This window comes from Chionomys nivalis, chromosome 11 (assembly GCF_950005125.1).
Source record: "Chionomys nivalis chromosome 11, mChiNiv1.1, whole genome shotgun sequence".
NCBI classification, from domain to species: Eukaryota; Metazoa; Chordata; class Mammalia; order Rodentia; family Cricetidae; genus Chionomys; species Chionomys nivalis.
The window spans coordinates 19,127,028-19,151,779 of record NC_080096.1 but is presented as its reverse complement, the minus strand read 5'-3'; the positions used below and the strand labels follow the sequence as shown (position 1 = coordinate 19,151,779).

Below are 24,752 nucleotides of genomic sequence, written 5' to 3'. Positions count from 1 at the left end.
GTGCGGGGATTTGGATGAGAGGAGATATCCCAGTCAACCATAGCATCCTTGCTGTCCCAGCTGTAACAACCTGGGCCTCCCCTTGTCCTCCAAACTAAAGAAGTTAAGCTGTGGCTTCTTCCCTTCCCCTTAGGCAGACCCCATAGGCCTGGGTCTGAGTGTTCTCACTCCGCTTAGGGACTGATCACCACAGCCTTTACGTCTCAGCTCTGAGAGGACAGAGAAGCAGGCACCTCTGGGTCTGTGTGAGATGATAGCCAAGGCTGAGATCACCTGGGGACAGACCTAACTGGCATCTCTGGGGCCTTTGCCTCACTCGCCCAGCCCTTTCCCAGGAGGCATTTGGCATGATAAGGTTTACACAGTACCAGCCCAGGTGGGCCTGACTCTGTTTAGCCACCACATTCAGTACCAGGTACAGAGCTCAGTAATGGCTTTTTGTATTCTGGCTCCTGTCCTCTTTTGTGGCCACAGCTCATTATAAAAGACTTTGCTGACGATAATCAAGGAGCCAGGCTGAGCCTGTCTGGGAGTGCCCTGTTGGCCCAGGGCGGGGGCTGGGGAGAGCCCTACTATCTGCTTTCAGGGTGAGGTCTTGAAGGGACACATGTCCTGGGGAGTGAATGGTGATGAGAAATAGTCCTACAGTGTGGGCAGTGGGCACCAGCAGCTCACGGTCCAGCCTCAGCTCACCTGCCTCCCTCTTGGGTTCTGCCTGCTCATCTCAGGTGCTCCCCCTTCATCCTGTGGGGTAGATAGAGATATCCTCAGTAAGTAAACAAGAACCCCAGAATTCCAAAAGGGTAGCTAACTCACTTAGTAAAGCAGTGAAACTAGAAGACCTTGAGTCCTGGGAAGTCAGAGGGAAACACTATTCTAAGTTAGCAGAGCCAAGGCTAGTGACACCGTCCGAAACAGGACAGTGTGGCAACTGAGGCTCAGGAGCTGGTGTTCACGCTGAAGCCTCGCTCGTTCCTGTGGGACACTCAGAAGCAGCCCAGGTTGTGACTGTCTTTTGGATCATTGAGAAAATTGTCACTCAGGTCATTTTCTTGTTGGTGCAAATGAGGAACTGTTGAGAAACACATCAGTGGGTGAGCATCAGCCAGCGCTGGGGTCACTTCTTGGGCTTGAATCCTGCCTCTGTGAGCGTCAGTTTCCTTTGTCTGTGGTGGAAATGTGATGGAGCCTACATCAACGGGTAGTTGGGAGAGTCTCTTTACCATTAGCATCTCCTTCTCTTGAGGAAACCGGGTGACTGAGCTGATTAGAACCCCCACCCCCAAATTCCAGACAGTTTCTGTCCTGTCCTCTGGTGGCTGCTTCTCCAGTTCTGGATGCCACAAGCATCTTGTTGACCCTGCCCCAGGGAGGCAAATGTACCTACCCTTCCTTTGCAGAGAGTGGGCCTCTGCAGTCTATACGGTTAGTACAGCAGCAGGCGGAAGCCAGTGCTGACAAAGGCTTCCTTATCCCCTTCCTGTGCACACACGCCTACTTTTATGGGATTGGCTGGCAGGCAGGCAAATAGGCTGTCAGGCAGCTCTCTCATCCTGCCTGGGACCCTTGGGCTTCCATGCTTGGCTCAGCTGAAGGGGTCCCAGCCTCAGCCTGGTACTTGTTCCAGAAGACCAGAGCGTCAACAGGAAATAGTTACCAGGCTTGGCCTCTACAATTAAGCAGTTCTGGGATCTAGTACTAATTTGGTACTTTCTGTCTGTGTCATTTGAGCAAATTCTTACGTTCTGGGCTTGCTGGTCAGAAATAGTAGTGCCTGCCCCATAGCTCTGCTGAGGCTAAATGAGAAAGGCAGAGACTTGCTGATAGTTCTGCCTTTTGGTGGCAGTCGTGGCTAGAGGGCACACTGTCATCTCCGCCTCCCTGACACAGCAGTGCATGCAGTAAGTAAGCAGGGAGCTTTTTAGGTTAGAACCAGCAGGGCTCCATTCCTCTTTGGTAGCCTCTTGCCTCTCCCTTCCCAGGGTTTGTCTGCATTGCTGTGGGTCTTAGAGGGGCCAGAGGTTAGAGTGGGCGAGTGGTCTGTCTGAGATCACACAGGAGATAGAGAAGCTGGCAGTAAACTGCAGCTCTTGCTTCCTACGCTTCCTGTTTGTTTCCAAGCAGGATGGAAAACCAGAACCCTGCTTTTCAGGCAGCATGGCTGGAGACTGTGACTCTTGAGTCAGAAAGACCAAGCAGAGGACCAGGTCAAAACTCCTTATCTCTCCAGCCTGTGATGGCACACGCCTTTGATCCTAGTGCTCGGGAGGCAGAAGCAAGGGGATCTCTTTGAGTTCGAGAGACCAGCCTGGTCTACAGAGTGAGTTCCAGGACAGCCAGGGCTGTTACACAAGAGAAACCCTGTCTTCTGTCTTCTGTGTGATCTTAGGCAGACCATTCGCCCACTCTAAAGCTCTGGTCCCTCTAAGAGCCACAGCAATGCAGACAAACCCTGGGACCTATACTAGGTGAAGTGCTCAGGAAAATACAGATAAATGGAAGTGATTTATAGGCTGGCAGGAGGGCTGCATGCGGACCATCCTTAGTGTCTATCCCGGCTTTGCTACCGCTTTCCTTCATGACCTTGGCCCAGTCCTTGTTCCTTTTTGGGCTTAATTTGCATCCCTGGAGCAGAGGTTAGGTTGGCCATCTCCGCATTTCCTGATGTTTCTTGCTGTTTTTCTCTCCAAAAATCTCAGGTCCTGGACCCTGCTGGCTTTGGGACCAAGGCCTGTGGCCGCTTCTTTCTTCCTTTCTCTGCAGTGTCCTCTGCAGGGCAGCCTTCTCTGGGCATGCTCAACTCTCCTATCCACTTAGCCCATTTGCTGCTCCTAGAGGCCTGGGTGACAAACTGCCCCCAATGTTGGTGGAGAAGGGACAGGGAACAGTCCTCCATGCATGTCCCCTGCCGACATCTACCGCCGGTCACCCATGCTGTAGCCACACCTGCCTACAGGCACTCTGCTGCCCAGGACTCAGGGATCCTTCATCTGTCCTAGAGCGTACAGCTTATGCAAAGTCCTAGCTCATCCCCAGGTCGTCTTGTGACCTGCAGGCTCGGTCCCTATAAGGAAGCTTTATGATTTTACAGGTTGCAAGGAGCTGGTTCCTTGGGGGCTGCAGGATTTTGCTTCCTGCAGCCTCCCTACGTGCCCTCTGTGACTCTTAGAGTCAGGCTTACTGAAAAGCTGGCAGGGTGTGGGTGTTTGTGCCGTGCTGCCTGTGAGTGGGGCCCAGTTCTCCCGGCCTCTGGCTCCTCTGCTAGGCATATCCTGATGCTGGGGGGCTGTCTTAGGGCTGGAGGTGGGGTGCGTGGAGATGGGGTGGCACCCTTAGCTGACTGTTTTCAGCTCTTTGGCCACCCAGAATGGCCCTTCCAGATGGAAACGGTTGAGCCCCACTCCTCAGATGAAGAACTGAGTTGAGGTTAAGTGCCCGGCATAAAGACCTTTCTAGTCAGCAGCAGGGGATTGTCCTCTTAACAAGGGAGCCTCCCTGATCTGCCACTGAATTGGGGTTGAAAGTCTGAGCTGACTCACTACCTGTCCTCCCGGATACCTCCCTTCTCAGCCATCACCCCAGCCCCTGGCACCCTGCACCTGGTCCTGTCCCCAGGCCCCAGAGTGCTGGCCATCCAGCTCTAGAGTAGTTGTTCTGAGGGTAAGCTGCTTTATTGACCCTTGAGTCCTTGCCTCCCTAGGGCCTGGTGTGGAGCTGGCCTGAGTTTCAAAGGTGCCAGGTAATATAAGACCTCTGTCTGAGTAGAAGGTCCAACCCCTGTGCTTCCACACCCATGCCATGCTCCTGTTGAACACAAGTCAGGGCTAATGACAGTCATACCAGGCTGAGAGGAGACCGCACCATGCAGGGCAGACATCCCTTCCCCTCAGAGCACTCAAGCCTCTTGGCATCCATCGTGAATGCTGTTCTCTACCCTGAAAACAGAACATTTGTCTATGTGCAGATCATGTTCTTCTTTATTCCAGCTGCCCAAGCCATAAACATTGCTATATATATATATATGAGGAAGACACAGGCTTAGAAAGGCAAGGGCTTGTTCAAAGCACCCAGTGTGTAGGTACCGGAACCAGTTTCCTGATCACTAGTATGGGCCTGGCTCTGACCCTTTCTCCCTCTGATTGTAGGTTTCTAGTCTCTCAATGCATGTGGACGTGGGGGCTTGGGCTCCCCCCACACTGCTGGTGTCACAGAGGGGTCACTGCTGGTCTCCCTGGAGCCTAGACTTCTTGAGTGCAGCCAGACAGCTCTCCCATGTTCCAAGGTGCTGAGCCTGGGTAGTTGGAGCCCTGCAGCTTGTCTTGACTCAGTGGGTTAATTAAAACCCTGCTCACAAAAGAATTTTTTGTTTTGTTTTGTTTTGTTTTGTTTTTCAAGACAGGGTTTCTCTGTAGCTTTGGAGCCTGTCCTGGAACTAGCTCTTGTAGATCAGGTTGGTCTCAAACTCACAGAGATCCGCCTGCCTCTGTCTCCCGAGTGCTGGGATTAAAGGCGTGCGCCGCACCGCCCAGCAAAAGAAAAAATTGACATTATACCACATCTAGGCCTGGGTGAACACTGGACTGGGGGTCAGCACTCCTAATATGATTGCTGTCTAACTGCCACCTATGTTATTCTGGGTAAATCTGTGGACTCTGAAGTTTGTCTGTCTTCATCTGCTATCTACTGCCTGGCTTCTTATGAGACTATCCAACAACTTTCTCTAGTCTTTGCTGTCATTTGTTCCCAATAGAAATATTCTACCTGTACCAATACTCCATTCTGCCTCAGCAGGTGCCTGTTTAGTAAAGACCAATTCTGCTAGAGTTCAGTGTGTAGGACCAGTTGCTGGACAGGACACAGAAGTCTGGTTCTTGTGTGATCATATAGGCTCAGGTTTGGTTCTTGTCATCATGTGTCTGGCTTTGGGCTTGGTGCTGGAAAATCAAAGGCAAAGGGATGTGATCTGTCCTTGCTTGGAGTAAGAAACTTGCTTATGGTCCCAAGGGGAAATGAATCAGTCTTCAGACTCTCAACAGAGGCCTCTGTGTCTGTCTCCGTAGGGCTTCCCAGGGACAAGGTGACCCACCCTGGCAGTGCATTCATATCTGTGGTCTCATGTGATTTTGGGAATCACCTGGAACAGTGATAAAGCAAGAGATAAGTATTCGTAGGTTAGTCATCAGTTGTAGACTGACTGTATGCCAGGCACTAGTCTGGGTGCCAGGAACTAGTCATGCAGCTCACGTTCCGGGGCAAGGGACATACTGGTAAGCACATATGCTGTCACAGTGATGGGCACCACCGACATAGCAAGAGCATGAGATTGGAGGAGGTGGAGAGACCTAAAGGGAAGCAGAGAAAATGCTGTCCATCCACTTGTGGACTCACTGTGTAGACCAGGCTGGCCTCACATTCAGAGATTCAACTTCCTCTGCCTCCCAAGTGCTAGGATTAAAAGGATGCACCCCCTGGCATTGGTATCTTCCTTTGAAAGTCTGCCATTCTTTTGTTTGTTTGTTTGTTTGGTTTGACTTTTTGAGACAGGGTCTTAATATGTAGTCCTGGCTGGCCTGGAAATTACCATGTAGACCAGGCTGGCTTTAAACTCAGAGATCCAGCTGCCTCTGCTTCCCGAGTGCTGGGATTAAAGGTGTGAGACACCCTGCCCGCCTTACTTTTTAAAGGTGGCTCCCCCTTGGCTGGCATAGGCAGAGCCCCGGGAACCGCAGTGGATGGAGGAGACTGATGGGTACTGCTGCAGTGGCCTCAGCAATCTGGAGACTTGGACCAGTTGTTAGCAGAGGAATCAGTGAAGGGGTCTAAAAGGAAGAGCCAGTAGCCTCTGGCTGTGGTGGGATGTGGGCGTGAGAGCACAGAGGAGTCAGGGTGATTCTAAAGATCCGCATGAACAACCGAAGGAGAAGCTGGGGAAAGGAGTTGCCTGTCAGGAGCAGCCCAGCTCCTGCCTCCTTGCTGCTCATAGATCCACCTGTGCATCTGAGCGCATTCCTGCAGAACCTCCCCATCAGCTCTGCCTTCTCAACATCCTCCCTCACTGATGCCGCCACTGCCTCCTCCTGCCTTCTTTCTTTTCCTCCTCTTTCTCTTCCTTCTTTTCTTCTCCCCATCTCCTCTTTTTAGGGTACTATAGATTAAGCTCACAGTCCTACATAACGTGGGGAAGTGTGTACCACTGAGCTATGTCCTCAGGCCATTTTCAATTTTTTATTTTGCTAGTATCTCCAGAAGTTGTCCAGGGTAGCCTTGGATTTGCTCTGTAGCCCAGGCATGCCCAGCTTGCCTTAGCTCCTCGAGCACAAACCTGCACCAGCTCTTGCTGATATCTTTATGACCCTCTGAGAGGTTACCAATGTGCTCAGGTTGTGAGGTGGCTAGCTATCTCCCAGTGGGTAGGTACCCATTCTCTATCACAGATGATACACAGACATAAATCCCATTCGCAAACGGAGCTGTGAGGGACAGAGGGCCTGTTGCCTCCCGGGGGCTGCTGTTCTCTCTCCCTGACCAAGCTGGCAGCACCCGAGCCTGGTTCCTTGTAACCCCCTGCCCTCCTGTGGCAGCTGAAAGTGGGGCACTGTGACTCACTTTCTGCAGGGGAGTTTTCCTGGGCGTTGTAGGTTTCTCTTTGTGCTGCTTTGTTCTTGCTGTTCTTTTCTGCCACTGCGCCACGTCTGTGCACAGGTGCAAGTTCTAGGTAACGGGTCACGCGCAATGCATTGAACTCTGATGCTTCTGAATTAGACAGGCCTTGGGCTCAGAGGGTTGCTTAAGAACCACGGGTATTTGTTGTACTCAACTTCAGTTCTAGCTTGTGTCTGCATTTTGCAGACTGTATCTTCCCCTTCCAAAAAGAACGGAAAATCTAGCATTCTCACGGCTCTAAAATTTCTTTTTTTTTTTTTTTTTTTTTTTTTGGTTTTTCGAGACAGGGTTTCTCTGTGGTTTTGGAGCCTGTCCTGGAACTAGCTCTTGTAGACCAGGCTGGTCTCGAACTCACAGAGATCCGCCTGCCTCTGCCTCCCAAGTACTGGGATTAAAGGCGTGCGCCACCACCGCCTGGCTCACGGCTCTAAAATTTCTAAAGCGAGAGAAGCAATGAAAGTTTCTGAAACACGATAGCATTGTTTCTGCATAGGCCCTGCCACACCTCAGATAATGAGGCACGGTAGCATGTGCAGCTACCACTATCGCTGCAGGTCCTTAGAACAGCCCCCAGGACAGGACAGGACAGCAATGGAGTGGGCGTGAGAACAAGAGCTCAGCGGGTCAGCCACACACCAGGGCCGTCAGGTGGAAAGGAAGACATAGTGACTTGACAGTAGATCGTTTCCAGGTTTCTCGTAAGCTCCAGCATTCTGTTTTCACCTCCTTCTCACTCCAGGGGTGAAAGCTGGGGAGCCAAGAAGGGCTTCCACTGCCAGGAATGTCATTTAGATTTTTCCAATGCCAGTGGTGCCATGGGGTGAAGGTACATGAAACCAGACACTAGGGCTGCCGGGTGATTATTGTCAACAACACAGGCAGGCAAGGCCTGTTCGGGGCTCAGGTAGAGATGACCGGAGCATAAGAAGCCTCCTTTCACCCTAATGCCATTGTAGGGAATCGCTCTGTTATGATGGTGCAGGCGCAGCCATATCTACAGTAAGGGGGCTCCACGGCTCAGGGTAGGAAAGGAGAACCAAGGTGCCCCAAACACTCTGTAAGCTTGGCCGTGTGTCCTGGGCAAGTAAGTGGGCATTTGTTTGCTACAGAGTCTGGCATTGTGTCCCAGTCTGACTTAGAACTTACCATGGAGCCCAGACCGGCCCCAATTTCATGCCTCCAAAGTGATGGGTCACAGGCATGCTCCATCACACCCAGTCTCTCTCTTTTGTGTGTGTGTGGCTTTTTTCAAGACAGGGTTTCTCTACGTAGTCCAGGCTAGCCTCAAATTCACAGAGATCCCACTGCCTCTTCCTCCTGAGTGCTGGAATTAAAGACATACACCACCACTGCCTAACTCACACCCAATCTCTTTATGATCTGAAAGAAAAATTACATTTAAATTTTCTTCTGTGGGGAGGCATGTGTGTCATGGTGTGTGTATAGAGGTCAAAGGACAGCTTTGGGGAGTTGGTTTTCCCCTCCCACTTTGTAGGTTCCAGGGATGGAGCTTGGGTAGTTGTTGGGCTTTGCAGCAAGTGACAGCTTGCTGAGCCATGCTGGCAGCCAGCCTGGTCTCTAAATGAGGGTAATAACTGCACAACTGCTTTAGGGCTGAGACAGCTGGGTGAGGGTTTACATCAAAGTACACAGAGGACAGTTAATGACTTGTACGTTTTTTATCTATTTGTGTGTGGGTATGTGGACGTGAGTGCGGTACCTGAGGAGGCCAGAAGAAGGATATTCTGGGAGCTGGGGTTAAGGTTCTTACTGTGTAGCGCTGGCTGTCCTGGAACACACTGTAAACCAGACTGGCCTCAAACTCAGAGATCCACCTGCCTCTGCTTCCAAGTGCTGGGGTTAAAGGTATGCACCTCCACACCTGGTTGGTTGTTTTGTTTCTATTAAATATTAAATATTTATTTTATGCTTGTGTGAATGTGCCTGGATGTATGTATGTTCACTATATGCACACAGGTGCCTGCAGCTACCAGAAGAGGATACTGGACCCTTTGGAGCTGGAATTTCAGGTGGTTATGAGTTACTTGGCATGGATGCTGGGAACTGAACTTGGGTCCTCTGCAAGGGCAGCAAGTGTTCTTAACTCATTTCTCTAGCCCCTTAAACATAATTTTAACACTTAAATTTGTGTTTTAACTAACATGAAAAATGCGACTCCAGTAGAGCATTTGCATAGCATTCTAGAAGGCCCTGAAGTCTGTCTGTCCTCAGCATTTGAAAATAAAACAAAACAAAACTGGAGAAGCAGAAAAGTTTGAAGGTCTCCAAAGTCAACTTTGCTATGGCAGACTGGACTGGGGTTATAGAAAAGAAGAGACCCAGCTGGGCCGTGGTGTCCCACACCTTTAATCCTAGCACTCAGGGGGCAGAGGCAGGAGATGTCTGTGTTTGAGGCCAGAAAAAACAAATAAAAGGAAAGAAAGAAAAGAGGAGACGAAGGGAGCCAATTGCCTTCTAAAAGCACTTGGAGTGCTGGCAAAAGTACATAGTACTAGCAAATATTTTCAAATTAACATGAGCTTACTTAAAATCACCAAAGCAAGTCCTGGGGTGGGTGGTGATTGGTGGTGGCGCACACCTTTAATCCCAGCACTCGGGAGGCAGAGGCAGGCGGATCTCTGTGAGTTCGAGGCCAGCCTGGTCTAGTTAACTCTAGGACTGCCACGGCTACACAGAGAAACCCTGTCTCAAAAAACCAAAAATAAAATCAAATCACCAGAACAGTCCATGTCTGTTTTGAGAAAATGGAAAGAAATCAATGTGTGTCACATGGTCCCCTGCTAGCAGACTAGCGCTGAGACTCAGGACCCCGGATCCCACTGCCCTGCCCCACACAGCCCCTGGTCCCTTCCAGGTAGCGGCCCCGCTGTCTGCTGGAGCCCTCCTCTCCTGCCACTGCTCTGACTGCCAGTTCTGTCTCTGTCGACACTGTTTACTGCTGTCCTGGTCCCTGTCCTTCCCTTCACCCTGCATGAGTCAGCATCTGCCTTGCTGCGCTGCGGGGGAGGGGGATTCATTGACTATAGCTTTCTGGAGAGCTCTGGTGACTGGAGGCCCTGGGACACCAGATTTACTGCTGCTTAGAGCAGGGAGGAGGGGATTTGAGGGGTTTGAGGCCATTGAAACGGTTCTTTGAGCCACAAGGTGAAGGCTGATGGCAGCAGGACTTGGCTGCAGTCCATACAGATATGGGGTGGGGCCTGACGGTCAGGGGGAGCCCCTCTGTGTCTCAGGCCTGTGTGCCAGCGTCCTTTCCAGTGTCCGGCCTTGGAGACTCAGAGGTCATTGCACTCTGTGCATGTGTCCAGTCCCTCCTCCCCTTCTTTGACAGGGATCTGATGACTTTTAGGAGGCTCCCATTGTCCCCTGAACCCCATCTTCCTGAGTGTCATCCTTTCAGGTCTGGGCTGTGCTGGGGTGCCAGCACTGATGTGGATGTCCAGCACACGTTCAGTCTGGAGGAGCAGCTGGGTTGGAGTGTGCACGGAGGGCTTCCTAGAGGAGGCGATGCCTGACTGGGTTTTGGGAAGTGGGTAGAAGTTCAAGATTAAAGAGTTCCTCACTGTGTACACAGAAGCAGGGTTAGGAAACTTCTGGCAACGGGGAAGAGGGGTTGGTGGAGGTAGAAGAATGAAGACAAGAAAAAAAACAGAGCCCACCACCCTCCCTCCCGCCCCCAGACAAGGTTTCTCCGTGTAACAGCCTTAGCTGACTTAGAACTTACTCCCTAGACCAGGCTGGCCTTGAGCAGCCTCTCCGGGAGCTGACTGACTCCCGGCTTCAGCACTGGGTTCCTCAGGCTGTTGGCCCCCTCCCACTTGCTGTGGCCCCTCCTCCTGTTCTATCTTTTACCAGCCCCTCGGCCGCAGCACAGGGTATAGATGCTTCTGGGCCCAGCCCCTGACTCTGACAGAAAAAGGCCCATCTGTGGTGAGCTCTGTGAGTGGGAAGCCTGGAAGACACCGGGCTCAGGGTTATTAGAGCACAGGTCCAGACCCGGCACTGCTTCTTGCTCCCTGGCTCCTTCTTTTCTGGCCCAGACAGCTTGGCTTCGCTGTTCTTTTCAGGTAGATTGTTAGCTGCTTTATTATGTAGTCTTGATATTTCTTTTTTTTTTTTTTTTTTGTTTTTTTTTTTGTTTTTTTTTTTGTTTTTTTGAGACAGGGTTTCTCTATGGCTGTGGAGCCTGTCCTGGAACTAGCTCTATAGACCAGGCTGGTCTCGAACTCACAGAGATCCGCCTGCCTCTGCCTCCCAAGTGCTGGGATTAAAGGCGTGCGCCACCACCGCCCGGCCTGTAGTCTTGATATTTCTAGGGGTGGGACCTGCTAGGAATAATTCGTAAGATGAGCCTCTCTGCCGACGCAAATAATTTCAATCAGACAAAATTAGACCCAAAAAAGTTTCCCACATTTAATGCAGCGCTCCCAGGTGGCCAGGAGCATGGCAAGGGGAAGAGAGCAGGGGAGAACATGCAAAACCTGAGACCATGTGTTTCTTTTCTGGGCAGCTGCCTAAAGCCTGTGGGAGTGGTCCTGACCCTCCTTGAGGAGGGGTCACTGCTTGGCGGGCTTTCCCGGAGGTGGAGTTAGGACCAACGCAGCTCCTAGGGGGAGGGGTCTTGAAATGGAGCTTCCTGCTCCAAGGATGGGTGCCAGGGGCTGGGGTGACTCTTTCAATCATCCCAGACTGCTTGATATAGGGGTGTCATGGGGCTGGGGTCTCACTTTTGACCAAACAGGACCCTATGTGTCCTCCCTTCCCCCTACAACCTAGAAAGACTCTGATGTATGGATTGAAACAGACGGCTGCTGTGTGGAAAGGCTAGGGAGAGGCACAGAGAGACTGGCTTTTCTGGGCACGGGGATGGTTCCTGCCCAGGTACTGGGAGCAGATTTATTTCTGACTGTTTATGTGGGGGAGGCATATGGCAGACTTGAATTCTTCTGTTGATCCTGACAGGCTTAGGTTTCGTGGAGCTCAAAGAACTGGCAATTAGGAGACCTGGATTCTAATTATGGCAGCCCTTCCCAGTTATACAGCCCTGGTCAAGTCACCCTGCTTCTCTGACCCTTTTCCTTATCCATCAAATGAGGATCAAATACAGAATGAGAAGAGCCATGTGAAGACCCCAGCCCTGCTCCTCACATCGGCATCTGAGTGTGTCTCTAAATGTGCCCTTTCTCTGTGCTGGACAACCATTGTCATGTGACTTGGGGTCACGGGGAGTCTCCCCCCCCCCTTACTCTCTCTTTCTCTCTTGTGGTTCTGGAGATCAGACCCAGGACTTTGTTTATCCTAGACAAGCTGGAACCCTGAGCTATTCCCTCCAGCCGTTAGTTTACATTGTTTGTTTTCTTTTTTTTCCTTTTTTTTTTTGTTTTTTTGTTTTGTTTTGTTTTGGTTTTGTTTTTCGAGACAGGGTTTCTCTGTGGTTTTGGAGCCTGTCCTGGAACTAGCTCTTGTAGACCAGGCTGGTCTCAAACTCACAGAGATCCGCCTGCCTCTGCCTCCCGTGCTGGGATTAAAGACGTGCGCCACCACCGCCCGGCTTGTTTGTTTGTTTTTCGAGACAGGGTTTCTCTGTGTAGCCCTGACTGCCCTGGAACTTGCTCTGTAGACCAGGCTGTCCTAAGACTCAGAGATCCGTGTCCCTCTGCTAGGGTTAAAGGGATGTGCCACCATGCTCCACTCTGCTCTTTTTCTTTTTTTTTTTTTAATATTTATTTATTTATTATGTATACAATATTCTGACTGTGTGTATGTCTGCAGGCCAGAAGAGGGCACCAGACCTCATTACAGATGGTTGTGAGCCACCATGTGGTTGCTGGGAATTGAACTCAGGACCTTTGGAAGAGCAGGCAATGCTCTTAACCACTGAGCCATCTCTCCAGCCCCACTCTGCTCTTTTTCTTTGTCTTACATATTTTATTTTTAAGTGTGTGCGTGCATGCGTGTATGTGCACTTGCCCTGGGAGGCCAGAAGAGGGCGTCAGATCGTTTGGGGGTGGGGTTATAAGAGGTTGTGAGTCACCCAGCACAGGTGCTGAGGACAGAACTCAGGTCTCCTGCAAGAGCATTAACCATTGTGGTCTCTCTAGCTCTTTCTTTCTTTTTTTTTAATTAATAAATATATTTTTATTGCTTTTATTGAGCTATATATATATTTCTCCACTTTCCTCCCTTCCTCCCCTTTCCCTTCTTTTTTTTTTAAATATTATTTATTATGTATACAATAGTCTGTCTGTGTGTATGTTTGCAGGCCAGAAGAGGGCACCAGACCTCATTACAGATGGTTGTGAGCCACCATGTGGTTGCTGGGAATTGAACTCAGGACCTTTGGAAGAGCAGGCAACGCTCTTAACCACTGTGCCATCTCTCCAGCACCTCTCTAGCTCTTTCTATTTATTCATTCTTTGTTGTTGTTGCAGTGTCTGGACTGACTCCATTAGCCTCCCTCATGCTGGGCAAAAACTTGACCCCTGAGCTGCACTCTAAATCTTCCTGTTTTATTTCTTATTCTCAGACATGCTCTGATTAAGTTGCTGAGGAGGGCCTAGAACTTGCTGTGTAGCCCATACAGTCCTTGAACTTGGGATCCTTCTGCACAGCCTCTAGAAGGGCCCAGGTCACGAGGTTTTTAGGGAAGACAGACTCTGCTCCTTAGGCATTTTTTTGTTGAGCCTTTAGAAACCCAGCCTGGTAGCCCTGCACCGGGGACACCATCTTCTCTTCCCCTTTAACACTGCTTGGCGTAAGAACTGAGAGTCCCTTTTGCCTTCCTCTTTCCATGCTTAACATCTGACAATCGTATCTCAATCACAAGTAGTTAGTTAATGTTTGCTCACAACAGTGAGGGGTGCGCTCATATACGTGCACAGCAGGGGGTTTACATGCACAGCAGTGAGGGGTGCGTTCATATACGTGCACAGCGGGGGGTACATGCACAGTAGTGGGGTGTACGTGTACAGCAATGGGGGTGTACATGCACAGCAGTGGGGTGTACATGTACAGCAGTGGGGGTACATGCACAGCAGTGAGGGGTGCGCTCATATACGTGCACAGCAATGGGGGGTACATGCACAGTAGTGGGTCATGATAATGTATTTATATTATACTCAGCTGAAGGAAGTTTTACTTTAAATTTATTTATCGCTAATGTATGTGTGTGCATGATGTGGGGGCCCATGAAAGGACACACACGCAACCGTGCCCACATAGGGGTCAGAAGACGACTTTGTGTAATTAATCGATTCTCTCCTTTCACTTTTTTGTTGTTGTTTTGTTTTTTTGTTTTCTGAGACAGGGTTTTTCCGCATAGTCCTCACTGTTCTGGAACTCACTCTGTAGACCAGGCTGGCCTCGAACTCACAGAGATCTGCCTGTCTCTGCCTCCCAAGTGCTGGGATTAAAGGCGTGCGCCACCACTGCTCAGCTCTCCTTCCACTTTTACTTGGGTTCCAGGAGTCAGAACTCAGGTCACTAGGCTTGTACCACGGGAACTTTACCCACTGAACCATCTTGCTGGCCCTTTCTGAAAACGTTAATAGAGTAGTTGTCACGTTGTACATCGGGTACCAGCATCGTTTGGTGCTTTCTCTCTTCCTCTCTGAGATTCCCTCTCAGTTGCATAGGCAGGCTTCAAACTCGTGGTCCCCCTGCCTCAGTATCTCAAGTAGGTAGGATTAAAGGAATGCACTCCCATACCTGGCTCAGTGCTTGGCATTTTTACCTTTATTGTCTCCTCTAATTCATTTACTTCTACCCACTGGCATGCTAGAGGTGGACAAGTTGAGGACAGGAGCCGTAAAGAAACTTGACAAGGCCATATGCTGGTTAGTTACTGTGTCTTGGTTGGGACCTAAGTTTTGCTAGCTCTGGAAACACAGCGTGGGTAGGCACTTCTACCTCCTGCACTTCTGTCTGGGAACCTGCTGAGGCAGTGGCTGATTCTGAGCTACTCTTGCTCCTCGGGTCCCACCGATGAGTTCATAGTGAGAACCCATGTCTGATTAACTGCCACCTGTTGCCCTAAGAGCTGGCAGCAAAGGCCCTTCTGGCTGAGCTCGGTGCATGGTTCCTGGGACGGTGCCTTCAAGAGGACCGTGAGAGAGGAACTGTGTGAGGGCCTCCCTGGGGAAGAAGGGCTCATGGAAAAAATGGCTGCCTCTGGTCTTTCGGGAACAGCTCTGGGCCTCTTTAGTCCTGGGTGGGTCCTCTGAGAAACCAGCTAGGAAGGAAGCCAGAGGTAATGGTGTGAATGACTAAGAGCAGACTCTGGGCCTGGATTGTGTACCCAGTTATTGGTTTTGTGGATTTAAGCCAAGTTGCTTAATTAACCTTTCTACGCCTCAGTTTTCTCATCTAAAATTGTGTCCTCTCGAAGTCATGGTGAGGAGCGAATGAGATCAAAATGACTAGCACACATCGTGACCTGTAGAGTCACTGCAGCTTCCGTGTGAGGCCTGTCTCTCGCTGCTGTGGTTGAGAACAGCTGCTGGGGCATTGATGAAGGATGTAAAGGAATGGAAACAGTGTGCATTGAAGAGAGAAGTCCCTTGGGCACCAGCTGAACTGCAGCCCCAGAGTTGTCTTCAGGCCTGGATGCAGGATGACAGAGCCCCCGATCTGCCATCTGGTCTCTGGTGACCTGACACTGGTGGGCCTCAGAGACCCCTCGTCCCAGCCTCCTCCGTCTCTTCCCAGGCCAGGCAGCCTGTGACAAGCAGAACCAGGAACATGTGGTCACCCTAGGAACCGTGGGTGACATGGGACAGCCTTGCCTGCTCCACCATGCCCACCCAAGCAGATGGAGACAGCCTGAGAATGAGAATAAAACGTTTTCATGGTGAGGGCGGAGCGGCTGCAGAGAGCCTGGAGAATCCCCCAATCCGAACTCTAGTCATTTCTGTCGGTGTGCATTGTGTGCACACATGGTCACACCTCCTCCCACAGCGCTTCTCACAGGAGGGCCAGCCTGCAGCTGCATTCATTGTGCAAGGCTGGGAATGTGGAATTCCACACCTTCCTGCCACACAGTTCTGGGTGAGCAGGATGCCTGAAGGGACGAGGGACGCTGTGGGGCTTAAGGGGTCACTGCTTTTGCAGTGCACAGCTCTTGTGGAACTGGTTCTGTGGCCACTGACCATATCATGCTGTCTGAGATCCATTCTAGCTCCCTTGTCTCTAGATCTGTTTCTAACTCTGTCTGCCCTACCCGAATTCCATTGTAGCTAAGTCACCAGTGCCACAGTTTGAGCCCTGGAGGAGCCCTCGATATTGGCCCTTTGTCACCATGCCAGGGACCCCACTACAGGTGTCAGCCAGTTGCCTGTGTTTCAGGACACTTGGGGTGATACAGGGTGGGAACAGTTAGAGAGGGACAATCAAGGACAGGCCACAGGCTAGTGAGCTGCTTTCCCTAAGGAGTCTCCTCCTCCTGAGAGACATTGCCCCTCCCCCGAGCATTTTCCAGTAATGTTCCACCCATTGCAGGCAAGAAGCCAAGGGTGAAGAGATCCTGTGGCCTGGACTCAGCCTAGAGGCCTCTCAGGCCTGGAGCCCCCAGCAGAATACTAGGAAGCAGGACCAAACGGAAGACTGGGGACAGATGAGAGGGGAAGGATGCCAGGGTCATGACTGCAGCCCGGGTACCCTGGGAGCTGATTCTACAGAAGAAAGCATATTGTCCCCTGGTCAGGAGACCCCAAGCCCAGGCCTGAGAAGCCTGTGAGGGCACATCCTGCCTCTCAGAGCACCAGCTCCTCATCTGTAGAGACACCCACTATTCACCTGCCAGAGAGGACTCATTCCAGAGAAGCGTGGTCATCCCCATGAGCTCCTCACAAGGTCCCCAGGGCCCAGCAGAGCCAGCTCAGGGAAAATATTGACACTCCAGCAATGGCTGGGAACTCCTGACCACAGGCTCGAGACAGCTGTGCTAGACGGAGCCGCTCCTTGCACACCCAGGCTTGTCTTCCGCTGCATGCAGCACTGCCCGGCTGTTCACAGGACTGAGTGTGAACTTCCAGAACAGCGCTGGTTCTGGGACACCTTCAGGAGCAGCAAACATCCCCACGTTACCGCTCCTAGCTTGCCTCACTCACACACCCTCTCCAGACAGGAGCTGTGGCCAATCATCCCTGGATCCCAGCTCTGTGGGTTGGTCTGATGAACACAGGACGAGAGGCATTTTCCCAGCCTTTCTGCTAGGAGGAGGTGGAAGCTGTCTTCTGCTTACTCTGGGCTCTCTGTCTTCTCCTAAGGCAACTGCTGTTGCTAACTCTATAGAGTAGACCCACAACATTCAAAGAAGGCCTGCTGACTGGAACTGTACTCTTTTTTGGGGGGATGGTACTTTATAAAGCATTTATTTATGTGTGCTCATGGTGCCATAGCCTTCCTGTGGGGATCAGAGGACAACCTGTAAGAGTTGGTTCTCTCCTCTGTGTGGCACCCAGAAGATCAAACTCAGGTCATCAGGCTTGGCAGCAAGCACCTCTACCCACTGAGCTATGTCATCAGTCCCTAGAGCTGCACTCTTGATCTTGGGACACTGCTTTCTATGCTTTCTGACCCATTGTAAGAATCTAGTCCCTGAACTCAGTTGTCTCATGTTCCTATGACTAAATACCCGTTTAAAGAGAATTAGAAACTTTTTTGTTTTGTTTTGTTTTGAGACAGGGTTTCTCTGTAGCTTTGGTGCCTGTCCTGGAACTAGCTCTTGTAGACCAGGGTGACCTCGAACTCACAGAGATCCGCCTGCCTCTGCCTCCCAAGTGCTGGGATTAAAGGCGTGCGCCACCACCGCCCGGCTAGCCTATAGACATCTTTTCAGCGCACAAGGTAACTTTTGAAATCAGGAGCATGTATGTACAAGGCAGCTTTGAGGTTTCCTTCCTACCCTAAGACAGAGCTGTGTTTTTCCCTAGTGTGTTTTCCGTGTCTCCTGGGAGCTTGTCATTGTGTGGGGACTGTGGTGTACTAGTGTTCCCTAGGTCAGTCCTGAGCATAGGAGGGACTTTGCTTTTGGGAGAAATGTCCTTCCTTCCCAAGGCTCTGGGAACGAAGAAGGCAAAGATCTGTCCAGGCAGGTCCTTGAGGATCACAGTCATTCTCAAGTCATCACATACTGTGGAATTTACCAGCTCAGAGCTTGCTAGGTAGGGAAGAGGAGGGAACATTGTTCTTGAGCAAAGGGCTCGATCTCTTGACCAAACTGGCTTTGGGGTCTGGTACCCAACATTGCATCTGGGTACCCAGGTCCTCACCCACCTTCCTACTGCAGAACCAAACCAAAGAACTCATAAGGAACACGGCTCTGTACCCAAACCTGGCATCCCCACAGCCCGTGTACGGAACCTCAGCATGGTCCACAACAAAGAATGGCATGCTGCTGATGGCCAGCACCGCTTGGGAATGGTTGGTGGGTGTCAGGATGGCTTGATGGGGAGGGAGGCTAGGAGAGCTAAAATCTCAGAGTTAGGGAGCTGGCTGGGAGCGGGGCATCAGGAGCAGGGCATCAGATCTGGGTTCTCTCGTGACTCTGCTACTGACTTGCTCCGACTTTGGGCAAGTCTCTTTACCTTTTCAGCCTATGCTTCCCTGTCTTGAGAGTGGGTGGGATTGCACTAAAGGCAGAGTAGGGTGGCAAAGAGGTTTTGCTTCGCTTGCCAAAACTGATGGCTTTTGACCTCTTGGGATCTTGTCTGGAGCAGCTGCCTGATGTCCGGAAAAGCATGCCTCAGTTATGTCCACGGCCTCCTGCCTGCCAGTCTGGGACCAGAAATTTCTGCATGTACTCTGCCAGTTTGCAGACCCAAGCCTATTGTCCCCACGTTTCTCCTGGCAGTCTCTCTGCTATCTGCACTTTAGCACCGTTCACTGCCGGCCTGTTACTTAGACACCTCCATGGCATGGAGCCTTCCTTCCCTTAGACAGAATCATTTGATTGTTCTTCCCTGGGTGGGGCAAAAGTCAGCCTCCCTGAACTTGTGCCTGAAAAGATGCCATGGACTCAGGAATAGCTTGCTGCCTTGGGTACTTTGCACCTTGGTCGTCAGTTTAATTTCTGTCTGCTAGAGGTATACAGAACTGCTGCTTTCTGGCAGTCTAGGACAGTGACAGAGACAGTTAATGAATGTTCTGTGAAAACATCGGGTCCAAAGTGGCTCAGAAGGGAAAGGTGCTTGTTGCTAAGCCTGAGGACCTGAGTTCAATTCCCGGGACCCATATGATAGAAGGAAAGAACCAAATCCCACAAATTGTCCTCTGATATCCACCCACGTGCCACGGTGCATACTCACATATATATGCATGCATACACACACACACATAAAATAAATGTAAATTTGAAAAATAATTTATTTTATACCACAGCCCTGTGAAGCTGGTATTATCCCTTCCATTTTACAGGCAAGGAAGCCGAGGCTCAGAGAGTTAAGAGAGCGGCCTTCTGAGACCAAGCCTGTGCACCTCTCGCCAGATGCTCTCCTGGTCCCCAGTCCTGTCCCCAACCTTCTGTTCTTCTGGCTCCCCTGAAAAGCCCACGGCCTCCCGTTCTCTCGTCCTTCACAGGTTTCCATGTGATCCCCACCATCTCGAGTATCGTCCCGGAGAGCTGCCTGCTGATCGTAGTGGGGCTGCTGGTGGGGGGCCTGATCAAGGGCGTTGGCGAGACGCCCCCCTTCCTGCAGTCAGACGTCTTCTTCCTCTTCCTGCTGCCACCCATCATCCTGGACGCGGGCTACTTCCTGCCACTGCGGCAGTTCACGGAGAACCTGGGCACCATCCTCATCTTTGCCGTGGTGGGCACACTGTGGAATGCTTTCTTCCTGGGTGGCCTCCTGTACGCCGTGTGCCTGGTGGGCGGTGAGCAGATCAACAACATCGGCCTGCTGGACACCCTGCTCTTTGGCAGCATCATCTCGGCCGTGGACCCGGTGGCTGTGCTGGCTGTCTTCGAGGAGATCCACATCAACGAACTGCTGCACATCCTTGTCTTCGGGGAGTCCCTGCTCAATGATGCCGTCACTGTGGTGAGGGGTCAGGCCACACCACACGCACATGGGGCACAGGCAATGCCTTATCCTTCCACTGGTGATAATGTGGATGGCCATGTCTCTCCGTGCTTGTGTGTCAGACAAGCAGTGGAATGTGGATTCTCTCTCTTACTTCAGGACAACCCGAGGAGAGATGCACTATCCTCATCTTACAGAACTAGAGACCGCAGTGGAAGTTAGACAACTTGCTAGAGTGTGGCAGAGCTAAGGTTTTAGGCAGTGAGCTTGATCTAGTCTGTTGCCCTGCAGGACCTGAGCTCTTGACCCAGTAGGCTTTGACCCAAGGATGGCCAGCTTGCATTTTGTTGCCGTTTTGCCCAATTGCTGAACTGCTTCGTGCTTTCCTTTCTTCATAGCCCATTTAACTTCCAAGGAGCCTTTTAGCTCCAAGAATTGGTGTGTGCAGGGTTTGGGCAAAGGAAATGAGGAGTCTGCTCCCCCAAACCTCTAAAGCATCATAAGTGAATTTAGTAGGTCAGGATTGACTACTTTTTTTGTGTGACTTTAAGCAAGACACTCCTCTTCTAGGCCTGTTGTCAAGTGACAGAGTAGTAGTGCCGTCTGCCACAGGCCAGGGGAGGCCCTGTGCCTGGCAGAGTTCTGTGGGCTTCCTCAGGAAGCAGGTGTGTGCACGCACATTAGTCCCCTCTAGAACTGGGCTCCTAAGAAAGGGTCTGCACACACAGGAAGACACAAATGACAGAGGTCCGTGCCCTGTCCTGCTGGTACTGCACTCTGTCATCTCCAGCCCCTCTGGATGCAACAGGAAGTAGAAACAGACAGTGCTTCCTGGCCTCAACGTCTTCCCGCGCCCTCACCACTTCTCATACAGCAGAGTCTAGCCTAATCATTCAGTTCTCCATCTTGGTCCCTTTAGCAGCAGCCCCTGCCAAGGGACACAAAATCCTCAACTCATGCAGGACACACCGAAGTTAGCCTCTCATTTTCCTGGGATTCCTATAGGAATTCTCCTGAGCCATCTGCTGCTTTTTCTCATGGCAGGAGTAGTGTGAGCTCAGGCCACATTGGGCGCCAAAATGTGGGCGTATCAAAGAGTTCCACAATAGCCTGGAATGAGTATAACAAAGGTTTATTTATTTGGGGATAAACTCACAGTAAGGGTAGCGATCTGTGGTCCTCTGTGTGCATGGAAGCTGGGAGCCGAATCCAGCAGAAGAAAAGGGGTCGTGCATGATTTTCATGTGCACTTCTAGTCCTGAGATCATGCCCAAAATGGGCCGATATCTAAAAGGCTACTGACTTAAGGAATTCCCACAATGGAATTCTTCTTATTAATGTGTATCTGAAGCCAGTTGGTACCTAAGTTGAACCCTGCCCAGCTGAGTCTGGATAGGAATTCATGTCGACACTACTGGAAACAGTGCATACTTTCATCGAGTTGATAACTCAGATCTATGCCATCTCCTGACAGTAGTGACAGTGGTGACCATGTGGCCAGTGTTCAGATGCTTCCAGTCTGAATGTAGCTTGCCTTATCTGTTTTGCATATCTGTTGGGGTTTCTATTGCTGTGATAAAATACCAGAGCAAAAGCATCTGAGGAGGAAAGGTTTGTTTGAGCCTACAGCCAGGTCAGGTCACATCCCATGACCGAGGGAAGTCAGGACAGGAACTCAGGGCGGGACCCTGGAGGTGGGGGCTGAAGCAGAAGCTGTGGAGGAGCGCTGTTTATTGACTTGCTCAAGTCTGCTTCCCTGTACAACCAGGACCGCCTGCCCAGAGGTGGTACCATCCACAGTGAGCTGCGTCCTCCCTCGTCAGCCTTTTAATCAAAAAAAAAAAAAAAAAAATTCCCCATAGCATTATCTCCAGGAAGTCTGCTTCTGCTGGAGAGTCATTCTCCCAGCTGGTCTTCTTCCCAGGTAACTCTAGCAAAGAACAGCCAGGACCGTGGCATTCTGATCCAAGTGTTCCCACATGAAGAAATGGAGGCATTAAGAGGCTCCACCAGCTAATGCATGAGATGCTAGAGTCACATGACCCCCACCGGCCTCCACCATGTTCTCTCTCTACTTGTCACACTGATCATAACCGCAGGCTAGAAAGGAGGACCTGGCCTCTGTACTGTTCCAGTGGCCCGTGTGGCGGACCATGAGCGCACATGGGCATCCCCAGACCAGGAGTGAGGTTAGCCTTGGGCAGAGCGCACCTGCTGCTGAGGCCTCGCCTGTCCCCCAGGCAGGTATGAAACACCAGCAGCACTGGGGCCCAGCGAGTGCCCAGCATCTGCCCTTCCTGCCAGGCCCCAGTTGGACCTTTCCTAGAGCTTGGTACAGCTGTAAACACCATATTTCCAAGACAGTGATGCTGCACCCAAGCTGCCTGGCATCAGCTCTCTGTCCTTTCACCCTCTCCTGTCTGCCTCCCCTTCCTTCCAGGCCTGGAAACTCCCTACCTGGTTCCTGGCAGAACTATCTAGGGCTAGATTTAAGTAGCCTGGGGAGCCGCCATGTTGTTCCCTCAGAACAAAACCCAGAGACTGAGGGAACCAGTTCTGGTCCTGCCCCTTGGTGGGCCCCCCGGCATGTTAGTTGATATGTCTGTGAGCCTCACTGTAGCAAGGAGATAGGTGTAGGTATCCTTGGCCTGCGTTCCACTAAAGATAGTCGGTACTGATGACCACTGCACACTTTCCCATTGCCAGGCTGGGAAGCTGTAGAGGCCTCCAGCTCTACGGCGTCTGAGCTCGGCTGTTCCTTGGAACTACCTGGGCAGCTTGTTTAAATGGGGATTTGCCAGTCCCTCTTGGTGGATCCCAGGTTGCATACGACCTAGCCCATGCATTTCCAGAGGTTAATGACAGGTCCTATCCTGGTTTGCTATTGGAACTGGCCTGCTTTATACAAGGTCAAGCAGTGAGATACGTAGACCTGGTGGCACCAGCAGCGGCAGTAGCACAGGGAGTATCGTGCTGAGCACTCCGTTAGCTTACTTCTATGACAGCCCTGTGACGTGGGCACTGCGCTTGCTTCCACCTCTTGGAAACTGAAGCACAGAAGATTGGGTTACCTGCCATGTGTAGGAAGGATTGCCGCTTGGCTGCCCAGCTTTAGAGCTTGCATTCATGACCAGCAGGGTGTGTGCTGCAGGCCTCCAAAGAAGAAGGTCCCCAGCCCCAGGCCATGGTTCTATACCTACTCAGCACTAGGGTTTCTTTGCGCATGTAGGCTGTGTTCATGGCTGTGAGCTGTGGAGGGTGGGATAACCAGGGAGCCATGGGGCCAGGCCCTGCCCTCCTGCCCACCAGCCTGCCTGCCCTCTCCAGGTCCTCTATCACCTCTTTGAGGAGTTTGCCAGCTATGAGTATGTGGGCATCTCGGACATCTTCCTTGGCTTCCTGAGCTTCTTCGTAGTGTCCCTCGGCGGGGTGTTTGTGGGCGTGGTCTACGGGGTCATCGCAGCCTTCACCTCACGGTTCACCTCCCACATCCGGGTCATCGAGCCGCTCTTCGTATTCCTCTACAGCTACATGGCTTACCTGTCAGCCGAGCTCTTCCACCTGTCGGGAATCATGGCGTGAGTCGGGCACGAGGGGTGATGGGCTGGGTAGGGGAAGCCACTTAGCATGACATCCCCATGTCTGTGTGGTCGCCAAGGAGCTCCCCAGCACCCGAACTCTGGACTCCAGACTTCGCTGGTGTCCACTGGAATGATCCAGGTCGTTAGCGAATTGGGCTCTAGGGTTCAGGATTCTGAAGATTGCCTGAAAGCGGATGAAGAAAAAGCAACCTGTGTTGGCTAGGCTCAGTCACAGGAGGCAGAATCTCGTGCTGCCTGAAGTCTTAGGTCTCAGTCCTGCCACAGGCTCCCTAGAAAGGACTTACCAGCATTTACCAAGCCTGAGTCGCAAAAGCCCTGAGGCCTCTGTTGAGTTAGCAGTGGGCCAATGGGAAGAGTCAGTGAGGGACAAGGAGAAGGGAAGTGCGAGGCCAGTCTAAACTGGAGGACTCTGGGTAGTAGGGACAAGCCTGCAGAGTTCCCCAGGGCAGTGGTTGTCAACCTGTGGGTGGTGGCCCTTTCACAGGGGTCACCCAGGGCCATCAGAAAACATGGACATTTTCATTATGATTCATAACAGCAAAATTACAGTTATGAAGTACATTGAAAATAATATTATGTTTGGGGGTCACCACAGCGTGAGGAACTATAAAGGGTCGCAGCATTAGGAGGGTTGAGAACCACTGCCCTAGTGGGACCCTGTGCCTTGGGAGCATCACACATGAAGGGAGTGAACCTGAGAGACCACATTGGGCAGGATGCGGTGTGGCCTTGGAGAAGAGGCCAAGGCTTTAGAGTTGAGTGGACTCACCTCAGTTAGACAATGTAGGTGACTTTATTTTCCCAAAAGTTTTGTCTCTTGTCTGAAAATGCAAGAATTCGCTGGCCCCGTGTATACTTAATGTGAAGGTCAAGGAGGCACAGTGGGTATCTGGTGTTTATGCGTTCCTGGTAGGCAGGTGGTTGGTCAGCCTGTTAGCAGTGGCGCAGCTCACCCCGAACCCTTTCCTTTTCCACCCCAAGCCTCATCGCCTCAGGAGTGGTGATGCGTCCCTACGTGGAAGCCAACATCTCCCACAAGTCCCACACCACCATCAAATACTTCCTGAAGATGTGGAGCAGCGTCAGCGAGACCCTCATCTTCATCTTCCTCGGGGTCTCCACTGTGGCTGGCTCCCACCAGTGGAACTGGACCTTTGTCATCAGCACCCTGCTCTTCTGCCTCATTGCCCGGGTCCTGGGTAAGGGCCAGATGCAGGCTGAGGGAGGAATGCGTGACTGACTGTGTGACCGTGTGAGCGCTGTGGAGGGGCTGTGATAGAGTGTGAGGCCAGACCCAGGTCACGGGAGGAGTGTGTGTGTGTGTGTGTGTGTGTGTGTGTGTGTGTGATGGCAACTGTGTGGAGGAGTCAGGCTGTGTGTGCTAAGGTACAGTACTAGCTGGGTTGTATCGTATGGTACAATATGTAGAAGAGGTGGCCTGTGGGTG

The 24,752-nt window shown here is 51.5% G+C and overlaps 1 protein-coding gene across 1 annotated transcript in view; it reads left to right on the top strand.

The window, feature by feature from the left end:
• The window catches only part of Slc9a1 (solute carrier family 9 member A1), a 59,311-nt gene that overhangs the window by 26,199 nt on the left and 8,360 nt on the right, over positions 1–24,752 (top strand). The window contains exons 2-4 of the mRNA XM_057784538.1: positions 19,261–19,721; positions 23,031–23,281; positions 24,287–24,504. Of these exons, the coding sequence (XP_057640521.1) occupies positions 19,261–19,721; positions 23,031–23,281; positions 24,287–24,504 (930 nt within the window). The remainder of the gene's footprint in view (positions 1–19,260; positions 19,722–23,030; positions 23,282–24,286; positions 24,505–24,752) is intronic.